The 16,742-nt window shown below is 42.2% G+C and overlaps 1 protein-coding gene across 1 annotated transcript; it reads right to left on the bottom strand.

The window, feature by feature from the left end:
- Window positions 1-1,950: 1,950 nt before the first annotated feature.
- Window positions 1,951-13,056, bottom strand: LOC308386294 (myosin-6-like). The gene is made up of 39 exons (XM_080865736.1): window positions 12,967-13,056; window positions 12,841-12,882; window positions 12,379-12,590; window positions 12,118-12,261; window positions 11,861-12,017; window positions 11,742-11,769; window positions 11,535-11,640; window positions 11,364-11,456; window positions 11,090-11,153; window positions 10,793-10,891; window positions 10,489-10,592; window positions 10,257-10,395; window positions 10,051-10,169; window positions 9,801-9,950; window positions 9,534-9,704; window positions 9,147-9,456; window positions 8,982-9,058; window positions 8,692-8,897; window positions 8,223-8,346; window positions 7,996-8,132; window positions 7,654-7,909; window positions 7,325-7,567; window positions 6,784-6,960; window positions 6,552-6,697; window positions 6,370-6,460; window positions 5,889-6,278; window positions 5,122-5,248; window positions 4,899-5,017; window positions 4,620-4,816; window positions 4,340-4,523; window positions 4,090-4,255; window positions 3,876-4,000; window positions 3,456-3,764; window positions 3,150-3,353; window positions 2,779-3,075; window positions 2,583-2,687; window positions 2,397-2,492; window positions 2,177-2,311; window positions 1,951-2,071 (listed from the first exon to the last, which is right to left on the bottom strand). The coding sequence occupies exons 3-39, from the start codon at window positions 12,580-12,582 to the stop codon at window positions 2,057-2,059; spliced, it is 5,814 nt and encodes a 1,937-aa protein (XP_080721862.1). The 5' UTR covers window positions 12,583-12,590; window positions 12,841-12,882; window positions 12,967-13,056; the 3' UTR covers window positions 1,951-2,056.
- Between the last annotated feature and the right edge of the window lie 3,686 nt (window positions 13,057-16,742).

Raw genomic sequence — 16,742 nt, 5'->3', positions numbered from 1 at the left:
CGGCATGATTTGTCCTTGAGTCATTAGTTTTGTCCATTGCAGTGCTCGCATGCTTTAAGTGAAAAGGTATGTTGATAATTGGTATGACAAAAGATTTGGTTGTGAATTCCAGTCTGTAGGGAACGTCAGTGATCAAATCAATCACAGCGCTTTGGTGGATGCTAATTTCTTAAAATAATGTGTGCTCTAGGTGGGGCTGTTCAACGGTCGCACATTGTTCAAGCGGGTGTTTCCTTTTGTTGTCAACACACTGTGTGTTGATCATTAGATAAAACATCCATTAGAGTTCTTGCTGGCAGTGTACTTGTATCCCAGACTTCCTCTCCCATGCATGTCGAATTTTTCCCGGAGAGACTCTCACTAAGATGCCACAATCTGCTTTGTGTTATTAGCCATGACATCACCAGGGAAGGGCATGGCTGCTTCACGTCGTGTGTCATACTCTTCAGAGCAGTTGAATGTGGTTTTCCATCTTATGTCTTAAAAGGGGAAAGTGTAAAAAGGAGGTGAAACAACAGCCTCGCCCAGAGCAAAGTCAGGCCTAGAACTCTCTGATAAAGACACAGATAAGAGTCTAACTGATAAAGTTTAAATTAGTATTAAAGTGCTGAATCAGGCTGTTGCACATGGGAGTGTACCGGAGGAAGTGTAATTGTACACCAAAGGTGTAAAGGGTCAGTATCTACAGCAATCAATGTTTTCGTTTTTTTAGATGTTCAGTACAGGGGGCTGTATTTATATTGGACTTCCTTAGCCTCACAGACCACACAAAGACTTTTAGACTGACTATGGAAAGAGAGCACCCCAAGGAAGCCCACACAGAGCTCACCACTGCACCACCATTATGAAGTTTACGCCCCCAATGTAGGCCCGCATGAAAGTCTGGGATCTGCAATGGAAAAATGGAGATCTGAGTCACTGTAGGCATCTCGACACTCAGAGTGCCTGCCGGCTGTTTGGTATGAGAGCTGCAGATCACACGTGAGAGCAGTATTAGGTTGCACCTGACAATAAACAAACATGTTTTGGTCTCTTTAATATGAAGCTCCAGCATGGACGCAGCCATGTTGGCATCAAACAGGAGAATGTTTTGTTACTGCAGGTGCAGCTATTCAGCAGAGGTTAACAAACGAGAAGGACTGCTTTGGAAACGGTTTCAGTTACAATAATGTTTTTTCTTCTATTGTTTTCTTTATGAGATTATGTTGTAAGGTAGGTAACCTTTATATCATGTAATTAATACATTTACTTTGACCCTATTATATCATCAATATTGTAACCCTCATGACAAGCAGTCTGTTTTTGAAGTATTTCCACTCATTGTTTTTTCTGTTTTACTTGGATTCAGGTAGAATTTAAGATTTATTCACAAATTCACCCTAAACTTTGTAGTTTAGAAAATTTAGAGAGGAAAAAAAATGTTTTACTTCATTTCCTCCTTCAGTATCATGGAGAAATGAGTCCATGTTATTTGGCTATCCAGTGGTGATTATGTGCTCTTCATTTCATGCACTGCTTTATGTGCGAGACTGCAGCGCCCTCTGGGGGAGTCATCTGTTACTGTTAGAAAGAAATGCCATGAAGTCGTAAGATAAGCATGGCCGTTATCGTGCTATAGTTGGATCACAGGTGAGCAAAGACACGCTTTAGTTTATGAGCAGAATAAACTTGAGGTTCAAAGTTCAAGTTCATCCAGAGACTTAATATTTAAATCTTCACTGCCGATGCATAACTAAAAAGAAGTTTATTCGATTTCTTTTTATTGGTCGTGTCTGACTAGCTGTGCTGTTTTTACAAGTCTGCACTCTTATTTTCTTATATTTCAGAAACATCCAAAGGTTTGTGGAGGCTCGAAGACTAACTCAGTTGTCGTTTCACGGTTGTGTTACTGTGGTGGAGGTTTTGCATGCTTTTAACTGTATTATACAAATACACAGCAGAGAATAGTGGTGCATTCAGAACTCGTTTATTCTTTATTGCACTCAGGCTACATGGACAATAAGAGCTACAGCACTACATTTTAACTGCAGCCATGAAAACCCGGTGAGTGGTGGGTTTACTCTTCTCCTTTCTGTAAAGACAGAAACGATGATCACATTTTAAAGTGTTTTCTGTTTGTTTTCAAAAGAATTACAGCTTTTTAAATAAAATGTTGGACCTATTTTGCATGACTGACCTTAGCTCCGGAGTCACGGCTCTTCGCTCTCAGCTTGTTGACCTGAGACTCTGCTATGTCGGCCCGCTCCCCTGCTTCCTCCAGCTCGTGCTGCAACTTGCGCAGCTTGCTAAGGTTTGCATTGGACTGCTCCTCCTGAAAATGAAGACAGGAGTATGTAACTCCAGTGGAGGCTCATCCATGAATATTCCATAAATAAAGCTTCTATAATTTTGCTTACAGCCTCCTCTGCAGCCCTCTTGTAGGATTTCACTTTCAGCTGCAGTTTATCCACCAGGTCCTGCAGGCGGTTCAGATTCTTCTTGTCCTCCTCAGTCTGTTAAATCATTACACAGGACGTGCTGCTCATTATACCAGAACCTTTATTTATTTTTTGCATCACAGAGGAACAGAGCCTGGAGTTTACCTGGTAGGTCAACTCTTTGATGCGCCGCTCATACTTCCGGATGCCCTTCACAGAGTCGCTGCTTTTCCTTTGCTCAATTTCCAACTCATTTTCCAGCTCTCTCACCTGGAAAAGAAGCCATCAATTTATCCTTTGTAAGACTGTTAAAGTCACCAACTCCTCTATTTTACAGCACTCCAAGTTCTGAAACATTTACCCTGGACTCCAGCTTCTGGACCTGCTTCTTTCCACCTTTCATAGCTATCTGCTCGGCCTCATCCAGGCGGTGCTGCAGATCTTTGATGGTTTGCTCCATGTTTTTCTTCATACGCTCCAGGTGGGCACTGGTGTCTTGCTCCTTCTTCAGCTCCTCCGCCATCATGGCAGCATCAGTAACGGCCTTCTTTGCCTTCTCCTCAGCATTTCTGCATTCCTGCACAGCCTCCTCCACCTCATTCTGAAGCTGAGCTGTGTCACTCTCCAGCTTCTTCTTTTGGTTCAAGAGGCTGGTGTTCTGCCGGGAGAATCAGGCAGCTTTAGCACGCAATATTATCTTGCAGGATAGCGTTTGCAGTGTTGCAGACATACCTGCGAGTGCAGCAGCTGAACTCGCTCGCTGACATCCAGCAGCTCCTGCTCGGCCAGCTTCCGACCCCGTTCGGTCTGCTCCACCAAAGCCCTCAGCTCATCGAGCTCAGCCTGCATCAGGTTGTTACGTCTCTCCACGATGGCAATGTTCTCCTTCAGGTCATCATTGGCACGGAGAGCTTCATCCAGCTGCAGCTGTGAGTCCTGTCGTGATAGAATTTAAAATGATAACATTTTCCAAAAATGTATCTCAGGCTTTATCTTGTTTCTCGGTTTAAAAATGCAAGTAAGTAACTGAAGCATCACCTTCAGGTGAGCGTGGACTCCCTTGAGCTGCTTCTGAGCCTCTGCTGCCTGCCTGTTAGCCTGGCTCAGTTGGATCTCCATCTCATTTAGATCCCCCTCCATCTTCTTCTTTAGTCTAAGAGCCTCGTTTCTGCTGCGAATCTCAGCCTCCAGCGAGCTCTGCAGAGTGTCCGTCACCCTCTGATGGTTTCGCTTGGCCTGCTCCATCTCCTCGTCCTTCTCCGTCAGCTTGCGCTCCATGTCAGCTTTCATTTGATTGAACTCCAGCTGAGCTCGAAGGATCTTACCCTCTTCATGCTCAAGGGTACCCTGTCGGAAATAGTAGATGATGGTCTCTCTCTCATAGCATTCGGAGTGAGAAAATTTAAGAAAGGCAATAAAGCTCATCCATAAAGTCATATTTAAAAAAGAAAAAATCACCTCAGCTTCCTCCAGAGCAGTGTGTATCTCTGCCTTCTCTTGCTCCAGCTGTTTGCGGATCTTCTCCAGCTCATGGATGTTTTTTCCTCCCTCACCAAGTTGCTCAGTCAGGTCAGAAATTTCCTCTGTAGAGCAAAGATTCATTTAGTGGTACCATTTACTCTGTCCACTGCCACGTGAAAGGATAAATCGTGTTCAAATGATATCTTCCAACCTTGGAGATTCTTGTTTTCTCGTTTCATGGTCTCCAGATGTTCCAGAGCCTCTTCATAGGAGTTCTTCAATTTGAAGAGTTCAGTGCTGAGAGAACGAGCATCCTTCTGGGCACCTTCCAGCTCAGCTTGAGACTCCTCATACTTCTGCTTCCACTCAGCAAGGACCTGAGTGAATACCACAAAAAGTAGTTCATTTTATATGTTCAATTTTTAGTGGCATGCTAGTTTTTCTTTCTCGTGTGATGTTACCTTGTCAAAGTTTCTTTGCTTCTTGTCCAGAGCAGCAGCAGCAGCATTAGATCTCTCCACATCCACCATCAGATCCTCGATTTCACCCTGAAGCCTGTGTTTGGTTTTCTCCAGGGAGGAGCATTTTGCATTAGCAGCTTCCACAGCTTCCTCAGCATCCTGTAACCGTTGAGCTAGCTTTTTCCTAATAACAAACATACAACAGAAGTTTCAGATCATCACAGATAAGATGGATAAGATACTAATAAGATATCACAGGGAATTCATACTGAGTCCTTACTTTGCTTCTTCCAGCTCCTCTGTCCTTTGGATGGCATCAGTTTCATACTTGGTTCTCCACTGAGCCACCTCAGAGTTGGCCTTGGACATGCTGCGTTGGAGCTCAGCTTTGGCTTCCTGCTCTTCCTCAAACTGCTCCCTCAGCAAATCACAGTCATGGCGAGCAGACTGCACTGCATGGGCAAGTGCATTCTTGGCCTAGGATCAAGCAGTAGTAAGTCAAGTCATTTTGCCAGTAGATATTTAGTTTTGTATTTAAAAAGAAACAGTTCTTGAATACCTTGACTTCCTCCTCCAGCTGCCTCTTGAGGTCTTCAATCTGCTGGGTATATGAGAGCTTCGCTCTGGTCAGCTGGGACACCAAAGAGTTCTTCTCCTCCAGCTGCCTGGTGAGCTCACCTGCAAAATGAGGGTTTATTTTAGTTTTTTTCTCTCACTCCTATCCCCATTGTTCCGAATGTAATGGTGCTCTAGCAACTTGGACCTCTTTAGGATCACGTTACCATTTTCAGTTTGAAACTTTGCTTTTTGCATTGTGAAGTCATTGATGGAACGTTGGGCCTCCTCTGATTTTGTCTTGTATTCGCTCACTTGATCCTCCAGAGTGCGACACATTTTCTCCAGGTTGCTCTGAGTGAAAGGATTTCCATATTAGAATGTAAGCTGTTATATCAACATGTACCATTATACCACGAATCACATTAGGAAAGCTATTGTTTCCTTATTTACACCAGTAAGATTGTCAGCAAGTTAGAGCTAAACCCAAGACAGTTAGCCTAGCTTAGCATTAAAACTGTAAGCTGGTAAACTTAGCATAACAATGTGCTGAATTACACACTGATCACAGAAGGCTAATGGGCCTGTAATGACAATGTAAGCATGCTAACTTGTTAAGAAAAAAGTTTTACTATATAAGTTTGGTTTGTCACCGCAATAATCACAACTGAAGAAAAAATACAGAGGCTAAGGGAACTGGTGTCAGTTTTGGAGGGAGACTGTTTAAACACCATCTTAAACAGCCATCATAAACCAAAGTACTGAACATGTCAATATGGGTTGACCTGCTTATGCTTATGCAATCAGTGTATAAACACTCTTATGTAACTTAAGTCACTAATATTAAAATTGAAAATGCTCATCACACTGATATAAGAGTGATTTTGATCTTTAGGGGTTACATTTAGTAAGACAAATTAAATTTTTACAAAAAAAGACAGCAAAAAATGTAAAACATTGTCAAAAAACCATTTGTTTGCTTTGGACATCTTACTTTAGCTTTGGCAAGCTGCTCCATGTTGGAGACGACGTCATCCAGCTCCAGTTTGAGCTCGCTCTTCTCTTTCTCCAGCTTCTGCTTGACTCTTTGCAAGTTGTCGATCTGCTCACCCAGATCAGCCACGCTGTCGGCATTCTTCTTTCTCAGTGCGGCAGCAGTGGCTTCATGGTGCAGAGTGGCCTCCTCAAGGTCCCTGCGCATCTTCTGGAACTCGGCCTCCCTCTTCTTGTTCACCTCGATCTGGGCAGCGGTGGCTCCTCCAGCCTCCTCCAGCCTTTCGCTGATCTCCTCCAGCTCCCTGGCCAAGTCAGCCCTCTGTTTCTCCACCTTGGCCCGGGCAGCTCGCTCTGCCTCCAGTTCTTCCTCTAGCTCCTCAATGCGGGCCTTGATTGAATTTACCAGATTCATTAAAAAAATTAATATAGGACTCACAAAATAAAGACAAAATAAGACATAAATAAAAACCCGCTGTTACCTGTAACTCCTTCAGTTTCTTCTGGAGCTGAGCACTCATTGCCTGCTCATCCTCAATTTTACTGAGATGCTGACTAATTTCAAAATCCTTCCTACATTCAATGACAGTGTTTTAGAATTAGTAAGCAGCTTTTTTTTGTCAAACAGTGGGTTATTTCTGTGATTTTTAAAGTGTAGTGTTACTTTTTGAGTTTTTCCTCTAGCTGCTGCTTGTCATTCTCCAGATCCATTATGTTTTCTTGGGTTAGCTTCAGGTCCCCTTCCAGTTTTCTCTTGGCTCTTTCTAAATCCATCCTCACCTTCTTCTCTTGTTCCAATGATCCTTCAAGCTGAAGGGCAAAAGAGTTACTCCATAATCTCATTGCAAGAATTTGACAGCTTATCTCAGTGAAATATCTGCGTTTAATAGGCTTACGTCATCGACTTGCTGCTCCAGCTTGACTTTGGCCTTGGTCAGAGAGTTGACTTTGTCTTCCTCACTCTGCAAGTCATCCAGCGTTTGCTGGTGGGCCTCCTGAAGAGCTTTCTTCTCTTTGGTCAGCTTAGCAATGATTTCATCCAAAGCTGCCATTTCTTCAGTCAGATTTTTCACCTTAGAATAAGATCACAGAAAGAGTATTTACTCTGGTACATGGAGACGTTTTTCACCACATAAAAACTCTTTTAAACGCCAATGAATGATTTGTAGTCCATCCATGATAACAATAATCTGTGGACATTGACGTGACAATTCCACCTCATAGCTGAAGACAATCAGTATCAGCATTCATTCAAATATGTGTTTATGGCAACCGGATCAAAGTCCAGTGATACTCGCTATCAAATCCAAACTATTTTAGTTTTAGAATAAAGAACAGTTAGTCTGAGACTCTATAACACTGAGCTAAAGGGTGGTAAAATACTCATCATTATAAGTCGTTTTATATTTTGTGAACATGATTGGATGTGTTTCATACCTTGTTCTCAGTGGCATGCTTTTCCTTTTCCACTTTAGCCAGAGTCAGCTCTAAATCATCAATGTCCTTCTTAAGCTCTGAACACTCATCCTCCAGCTTCCTTTTCTTAGCAGTTAGCTCTGCATTCATCTCCTCTTCATCCTCGAGTCTCTCTGTCAGCTCTTTGACTTTAGCCTCAAGCTGAATCTTGCTCTTAATCAGACCCTCACAGCGCTCCTCAGCATCTGAAAGATTGTCTTGCTCCTAAATGCAAGAAATTAAACAGTATTGTTATTTATTACAGTTATGTATCACGTCCACGTACGTTTTAGATGACTAATGTATCTTACAGATTGGACTTGGAGCTGTAAGTCATTCTTCTCTTGGAAAAGGGTGACCATTTTTTCCTCCAGCTCCTTCTTGCGGGCTTCAGATTTGGCATATGCCTCTTTGAGCTTTGTAAACTCCTCTTTCATGTTTGCCATCTCCTTCTCAGTCTCAGCTGATTTCAGCAGAGGTTTAATCTTAAAGAACATCTTCATCCAGGGCCAATTTTTGACGCCCATGAAGGCACGAATGTTCCACTGGATCACGAGTAAGGCATCCCTGTGGGATGTATCAGACAGTTCAAGTTCATTTTTATCTTAATGTAATGTTATCTTCATGTTAAATATGAAGACTTTGGCACCAACCTGCGCTCAACAATTTTCTGGAACTCAATCCTGGCGAGCAGTCCTCTGGATCTTGCTTGAATTCCAGTAATGATGAGAGCGAGGCGATCATCTCTCATCTCTTCAAGAACACCAAGCAGACCAGCTTTGAAGAACACCTGATAGTGACAGAGTGGTTTTCATTGTTTTTTTACTGCACAGAAAAAAAGTTCAGCCTTTTCTTTGTTAATATAGCTGGCGAAACAAACCTTCGTGTGCCCCAGCTTGTACTGCTCGTGATCAATATCCAATGACCCCAGAAGTTTTTCTGAGGCTTTTTTGTTGTCAATGAACTGCCCTTCAGGAATAGCACTGGGGTTCAAGATGCGATATCTGAAACGATACAGCCATAGCATTATTACAATAACTGAATGAAGTGGAAAAAAAATAAAGAAGAATAACAATAGGAAGGCAAACAACCCAAAGTGTGGGGTTACAATGTGTTTCCCAGCATTTGCCAGCAGCGCCAGAGAACAGGATTTCTGAAAGTTAGTGTTTTTGTCTAAAAGCCCCTTGAGAAGGGAAACTACAATGTTGCAAACAATTGCTAAAAGCAACCAATAGGGAAAACGTGTCAACCTTAAGCTGCCAGGGGAAAAACGTTTAAGGACTAGAAATATATGAAAACCTTCTATCGCTGCTATTGTACGAAAGAACAACAGATGATGTTTTTCTTGCCTTTGTTTGAAGTCTCCATACTGAATCCTGTTGGGAAATCCCTTCCTGCAGATCCTGATCCCTTCCAGCACACCGTTACAGCGTAGCTGGTGCATGACCAGAGGATTCTCCATCGCCCCAGGAGTCTTGGTCTCATTGGGGATGATGCAGCGCACAAAATGAGGGTGAGTTGACCTGAGGTTGGTCATGAGTTTATTCAGATTCTCCTGTAAAAGTAAGAAGGAAATCATCAGTAGGTCCGCACTGTAGGCTAAACCTACAAAACCTTCCCAACTTTAGGCATTTTTTACCCTGTGCAGCGCAGACACAGTCTGGAAGGAAGAACCTTTCTTCTTTCCTCCCTTTCCCTTGCCTCCTCCATCTTGGGCTGCATGGAGTTACAAGTTATATAAATATCACTGTGATTTTCTTAAATAATGGAAAATTTACAGAGCAAAAAACCCAAAAGTGCTTACTGGACTCTGCACCCGCATACCCCATGAACAGCATTGAGAGTAACTTCAGAGTGGACTTCTGATAGAGTCCAACCACGGTCTCATTGAGCGGGTCCTTGTTCTTCTCCAGCCAGTTAGTGATGTTGTAGTCAACAGTACCAGCATAGTGGATGAGAGAGAAATGAGCCTCTGCTTTTCCTTTAATAACTCTGGGCTTCTGGAAGTTGGGACTTTTACCCAGATGGTTGTCATACAACTTGGCTTTGAATGTCGAATCTGAAGCTTTGGGGAACATGCACTCCTCTTCAAGGATGGACATGATGCCCATGGGCTTTAATAAAGGATGGATAAGATGTTAGACTATTATACACAAAAGCTGTCAAAATGACCAAGTTTGAACACACCAACCTTTTCAATGAGTTCAATGCAGGCTGCCAAGTCCATGCCAAAGTCAATGAACTCCCAAACGATGCCCTCTTTCTTGTACTCTTCTTGCTCCAGTACAAACATGTGATGGTTGAAGAACTGCTGCAGCTTCTCATTGGTGTAGTTGATGCAAAGCTGCTCGAAGGTGTTGAACTAAAAAAGTGAGAGTCAGATTTCATATACATTATACAGGAAGGACATTTTTCCATAAATATTGTGTAAGATGTCCTTAAACCCTTTAACACTCACATCAAAGATCTCAAATCCAGCAATATCAAGCACACCAATGAAGTACTGACGAGGTTGTTTGGTATCCAGAGATTGATTGATTCTCACCACCATCCACAAGAACATTTTCTCGTACACTGACTTGGCCAGAGCACCGATAGAGTAGTACACCTTAAAAAAAGAAAACATGAAAGCAATGAAATCAAAGTTTAAATTTGTTGTATTCTTTAAGTACTCACAGAACTGTGAGGTTCCTTTTATTTCATCTCACCTGCTGCACACTTTGACCTTTGGTGACCCACTCGTTGCCTACTTTAACTCTTGGGTGGCACAGCCCCTTGATGAGGTCAGCAGAGTTTAGGCCCATAAGATATGCCGCTTTGTCGACATCTGTAAACGGATGTTGTATTAAAGCATTATTTTCTGTAGTTATACTGTTATATAGTTACACTGCTGAGGTTTTATTTCTGTTCTGACCCTCAGTGCCATCAGGCTCCGCTTGTTCTTCTCGCTGCTTCTGTTTGAATTTCATGTTTCCATAATGCATGATGGCACCGGTCAGCTTGTAAATGCCATTCTTCTCCTCTTGGGTGAAGCCCAGGACATCAAAAGCTTCCTAAAACAAGAAAATTGCATTTCCGTTTGTTATTGCTGAATATGTATATAGATTTGAGGATTTGTATTTTCCACTATGCTCTGTTTCACTCACATCAGTAGCCATCAGCTCTTCAGAATCATTGATAGAAGCTACGGTTGTTTCTCCTTGGGAGATGTAGGCGTAGTCATAGGGGTTGTTGGTGATCAACAGCATTTCTGCCAGAGAAAAGAAAGATTGCAATCTATGTGACTACGTTCTGCTTTATTCTGGTATGGACAGTGGATAAAAAGACAGGAATTACACATAGAATACACGGGTAGTTTGCAGTGGGAAAATACAGCCATGCTATTGGATCTGATCCTGACCACTTGGATTTTGGATCACCCTTCTACCCAGCCTATTATTCAGCACTCACCCAGCAGCTCTGGTTTCTGCTGGGACAGAATCTGGTAGAAGATGTGATAGTCCCGCTCAGCCTTGAGCTGATAGGTGACACGAGACTTCTCCAGCAAATCTATAAAAGAAAAAAAATGTAAAGGTAGAACAGTAATTGAATGCCACTTTGTTGAAACCTACAGGAAATCTCATCAAAATAGGAAACTAGAAAACAAAGTTAATGTAATTAAGTAGAACACATAGTGTGCTCTAAACACAGCACCATGCAAATCTTGAAAAAATTATTTGGATTATGATGATGTCACAGCATACTCACATGTCTCAATGTCAGCAGAAGACAATTTTCCACTGACTCCGAAGTGGATTCGAATAAATTTACCCTGTGAGGATATGTAGGATTGAACCCAGTGAGGACAGTGAAGAATGAAGAGGATATCCAGGATTTTGTAAAGCCTGCCTGAAATGTTCACTTAACTCACTGTTGGTGTTTTGTACTCTGTACTTAAATGTGTTGACATTTGTTAGCATAAAGAATGAAAGTGGAGCTGGCATGAACTGTAGAGCAGTTCCCTCAAAACAAGTGAACTCACAAATCTGGAGGAGTTGTCATTCCTGATGGTCTTGGCATTTCCAAACGCCTCCAGAGCAGGATTGGCCTGGATGATCTGATCCTCCAGGGTGCCCTGCAGATGTAAAGCATAGAAAGTTTTAGTCATCTAAACTGTATTTATAACGCTTTCAAAATATCACATCACACCGACCTTTTTCTCCTGTTTTTCATCCTTCTTGCCAGAAACCGCTGCAATGCTGGCAAAGTACTGGATGACTCTCTTGGTGTTCACAGTCTTTCCTGCACCAGATTCTCCACTGGGGATAAAAACCAGTGAGCTTGTGAGACATCTCTGTAACAGCTTAAACACAGTCTTGATAATAAAAAAAAAAAGATCTGGTTATCGGGACTGACTTACGTGATAAGGATTGACTGGTTTTCTCTGTCTGCAAGATTTATGAGAATAAATGTTAGAAGTTATCTTTTTAAATGTCTCAGAGAGACCGTTACAAAGTCCTGTATACAAGGTGAACATACCAGCAAGCATATACTGGTAGGCATTGTCAGAGATGGAGTAGATGTGAGGAGGAGCTTCACTCCTCTTCTTTCCTCTGTAGGCAGCGACCACCGACTTATCGTACACTGGCAGCCACTTGTAGGGGTTGACAGTTACACAGAACAGTCCTGAGTAGGTCTGTGGAAGAAGATTTACGCAAGTTTTATTTGGTTTCTTTTAGATTAAGCTACAGATTCCATGCTATGCAGATATCTCCGGGCTTGTGGTTACTACTCACGTAGATCATCCACGCTGCGTAACGCTCTTTGAGGTTAAACAGCACAGCAGGTTCATGGAGGAAGGTGAACATCGCCATGTCCTCAATCTTATCGAACTTTGGCGGGTTCTGAGGATGGATATCTGCCTCCTTATGGGTGACGGTCTAAAAGGGTTTAACAAAAAGCTTAAATCAAACTGTAAAACCCGTCAGGGGTGTAAGTTCATAATCTCAACTAATGTTTCAGTTTTTATTCAGCTGGTGTAAATATGACACACTAACCTTTCCAAACTCAGTTTCAACGGTAACTTTGTCACCGTCCCTGCTCATGACTGAGGCTTTGACGTACTCCACCTCGGGGTCGGGTACAAAACAAAACTTTTTCATGTCGAAAGGTCTGGTCTGAGCTTCCAAACGCTCCTTCTCCGACTTTCTCAGGAAGGAAGCTGCCGACCCAAACTCCGCCATGATGGCGTCACTTGACATCCTGAAAGCTGCGAGGCAAGAGTGTGGGTTTAAAAGCGTGTTGGTTACATCTTTCTTGGATGGTATTGGGAGAATTTGTAAGCTGATTTAATTGTAATGTATTTCTGCAAATAGTTTAAAGGTAATAATTAGTAATTATATCATAAAAATGTTGTTAACTAAGAACTACGACCACAAGCTACAGTAGTACAGACATAAATGTCATTCTGAGTCTAGTATAACTTTGTTTTGAAACAGGAAAAGCATGGAGCTGTTTACCTGTTTTCTCTTCCTTTCCCTTGATGAAAGTTTACTGGGTCTCTAGAAAGACAAGACGACAAAAGGAAATGCATTTTCAGTACATGTCCTTATAGTTATGTTATTATAAAATGTGTGTATGCTTACCTGTAGATGGTGTGATTCTGTCCATTCTCCCGTCTCTCTGACCTCCTCTTTTTATACATCCAGGAGGCAGTGCCTCAGCACACAGCCGCCCTAAAAGGCATGATGCCAGAACACAAAGGGATCAAAAAAGAAACACCTGTATTTGGAGATAAAGGTGTGGACAAATATAGCCATTGGCTATTGTAGCCGAAGCTTAATTAGCTTGTCCTCTATCAGCATCTGTTTTAGTTCTGTCCTTCAATTGTGAGAAAAGCAAGAAAATCACTTAAAAAAAACATTAAAAATAGCTCTGACTCTTATATGAATCATTTATGTTATTTTCATTATATTAAACCCATTTCCACACATTTTATTGTCTTAAATGAGAATCATTGACTCATGTTTTTTTGTTATTAAAGTCTAAATTCTGTTATTAGTTTCTTACGTGCCTCGTCACTGCTACTGTAAGCACTGTCTGCGTGTCTTGTGACTGTGGTATTGTCTTCTATTGTCCTGGAGGACAAAGATAAACCCTGTGAATTTTTGACTTGGATTCCTTCTGGTAGTCCTTTGCCTCCCAGTGGGCCTCAGATGACCCTCCTCCATCTATAGTAAAAGGTCGGGAGTGACAGCTGCTTGCTTTCAACGGTCTAAGTGGCCATGCTGTAAGGAAATACATTTAGCACACAAAGGACACTTACTACCTCCCCCATATAGGCGTTACTAATGACACCGCAGCCAGTGCTGTAAATAAGTGTCACATTAGCAAGAGAAGATCCTTAAATCACACGTTTATTGAATGGACCACCTGAAGCCCTCCTCAAGAAGCACAAAACCTTTCGACATTAACAACTTCACACTTTGAGGTTCACCGTGACCTTGTGGGTCTTGACAGTTGGCTGTCTGCACCCAGCGCACCACTCCTCGGCACATCGCAGGCGGTGCTGAGTTTCATTCCTAGCTGTCTTGTGTCCTTCTGCAGTCAACACTTATGAGGAAGCTTGACAGGCCTTCCTATACGCAGCAGCCGCCCTGGTGGGTTGTTCGAGCTGCTGCTTGAACATACAATGAGCAGCCGAAACATCAAAGCCTGACAGGTGACGTGAATAGCGTCAGTGTTAAAGTGCATTGTTGTGGATGTTACTTGATTACCCAACTAAGCATTGTTGCAAACCAAACATACACACACAAACCTGAAGGACATTGTACCAAAAAGGAAAAACAGAAGAAATTTTCATGAAAATTCAAGGAACACAACAAAGAGCTGTAGGCCCACACTCCCCAGATCCCAGTCCAATCAGGCATAGAGATGCACTCTGCAGCCCACAGCACCCAGCAGGCTCGATGCCAACAAACTGGTGCTAGACACCACATGACAGGTACATTGTTCATCAGTCAGAATAATATTACACATGTTCTTGCTCCTCTTGTTCTGCAGATTAAAGGCCTCTAATCAGAATTTCAGGTGTCTATGAAGCATGCATTTTTTAAGATAGTGAAAGTGCTGGTAAGCATTTTACATAAATTCATCATGAATGTCATGATAACTTTGGTAACTTTATACAAACACTCACTTAAATCTTTTAATTAAGGGTGCTGAACGTTGCACATTGCCTGTTAACTTTATCTTAGTGATCATGATCGACTACAACTCGTAGTGTTTCTTTAAAAAAAAGGATTGGTTGGCAGCACTCATTGGATTGACCAACACTCAGAAACATGCAAAAGTCCAATGAAACCAGTGAAGATCTAAGAGGGAGAATTGTAGATGCACAAAAGTTTGGATGGTCTCTATGTGCCATTTCTTCTTCACTGAAGAAGAAGCTCCTGCTTCAAGCTCGACTGAAATTTGCGACTGCCCACATGGACGAGGCAAATGGCTCGTGGAGAAAAGATTTATGGTCAGACCAGACAAAGGTTAAGCTATTTGGCCATAATGGCAAGAGGTATGTTTGGAGAAGTAAAGGTGATGTTTTCAGTCCTAAATACACTGTACCAACTGTCAAGCATGGTGGTGGTCCTGTTTTGCTGCCACTGGTACATTGCACATTGCAAGTGGATGGAATAATAAAAACAGGAATACCACCAAATTCTTGAGCTTCAACACCTCAAATCAAACGCTAAATAGTTTAACCACAACTAATGTTGGGTATTCCAAGAGGACAACGATCTCAAACTCAAACCAAAACTGTTTTAGGATGGATAAAACAGGCTAACATTAAGCTTCTCTAATGGCCTTCCCAAAGCCCCGACCTCAACCCCTTTGAAAATGTGTCAACTGCAATCATTCCACCCTATGACATTCCTGCCCACGACACTTCTCCAGTCCATCTTTAATAACCTGAAAAGTTGGTTGATTCCCACCTGACTCCAGTCTTTAAACTCTGTTATTTTTATTTTGCTTTACTGTCAAGGAATATACAGTGCCAGCATACTACAAGTGGAATACAATAAATATACATCAGGTTTACTATTAGTTGCTGCTTCCCCAGCACAATAATCTTGAAAACAAAGTGGGCAAGTGTTTATAGCCTGTTGTTTTCTTCCTTTTGTCCTTGAGCTCTGAGATGGCAGCATGACGTTCATAAAGCCTCTACAAATGTCACTGGCACCGAAACTGACAGCCAAGGCATAGTGGCACACGATGTCAGACTTACTTAGATCCTCACACTCACTGGCTTTGTGCCATTTCTCTCCACTTTGCATAACAATCTAGCTAAAAGAGGAGTCGATGAGATACAAAAAAGAATCTGTTTTATATTCAAGTCGAGCTTTTGTTCATTTTTCTGCATGTTCACACTCTAAATCCAATCCAAATTTGAGTGTGAGCATTATCGTGTTTGCAGCTGTTGTTCGGCAAGGCCAGGTCACCACCCTATATACTGGTACCGTAACTGCTACTTCGTTCTGTCACCCCCACGCTTCATCTTGTTGGCCTGACATTGTTTCCTTCCATTTACCCTTGAGGACAAAGATAAACCTGTGAAATTGTTTTGGGATTCCTTCTGCCGAGCTTAAGTCAAAGCAGGCACTCCATACGGCCACAGCCCCTCTCAACAGTGACGCAAACCATCGTGTGTGTGAGCGCGTGAGTCCTTTTCAGTAATCATCACAGCCTCTTGAGTAAAAGATCAGTTTCTGTCATTGTAAAGATAAATACCTGATATGATCATGGTGGAGAAATCGTTTGAATTCACAAGTGTCTGCTGCTGTCACCGGGATCACAAGAAGTATTTCTTCACCGTGCAAAGTGTGAGACTGTCTACACAGTGATAATTTCTCTTAGACTTAGAGAAGGAATCTTCTCTTCCAAGACCCCTGCACTGTATAACAAGACTCTTTCAACACTTGAATGCTCCACATTCAAGGGCCTCACCTCAAGTAGTCTTATTAGCCCTTACATAATGTTCCCTGTCAGTTCCACACTCAGCTCTCAGCTGTCCTGTACTGTTTGAAGGGTCAGCTAACATGCTCTGATGTTCTCCTTACATCAGCTACCTTGGCTGTCTGCTTTATGTACAGCAGCTTCAACTTCACCTTGTAATGCACCTGAGTGATGATACAGTGGGGCAAAAAAGTATTTAGTCAGCCACCGATTGTACAAGTTCCCCGACTTAAAATGATGACAGAGGTCAGTAATTTGCACCAGAGGTACACTTCAACTGTGAGAGACAGAATGTGAAAAAAAAATCCATGAATCCACATGGTAGGATTTGTAAAGAATTTATTCGTAAATTAGGGTGGAAAATAAGTATTTGGTCACCTCAAACAGGGAAAATCTCTGGCTCTCACAGACC

This window comes from Rhamphochromis sp. 'chilingali' (assembly GCF_963969265.1).
Source record: "Rhamphochromis sp. 'chilingali' genome assembly, chromosome: 18".
Taxonomy (NCBI): Eukaryota; Metazoa; Chordata; class Actinopteri; order Cichliformes; family Cichlidae; genus Rhamphochromis; species Rhamphochromis sp. 'chilingali'.
This window is presented reverse-complemented; position numbering and strand designations above follow the sequence as displayed.

What these genes read in the sequence shown, in the direction of transcription:
- LOC308386294 (XM_080865736.1), bottom strand. Translation starts at nt 12,582, where the DNA reads ATGTCAAGTGACGCCATCATGGCGGAGTTTGGGTCGGCAGCTTCCTTC. An exon ending in GCATTGAACTCATTGAAAAG is followed by an intron (nt 9,457 to 9,533) that starts GTTGGTGTGTTC and finishes CCTTTATTAAAG; the next exon opens with CCCATGGGCATCATGTCCAT. An exon ending in TACAGCTCCAAGTCCAATCT is followed by an intron (nt 7,568 to 7,653) that starts GTAAGATACATT and finishes TCTTGCATTTAG; the next exon opens with GAGCAAGACAATCTTTCAGA.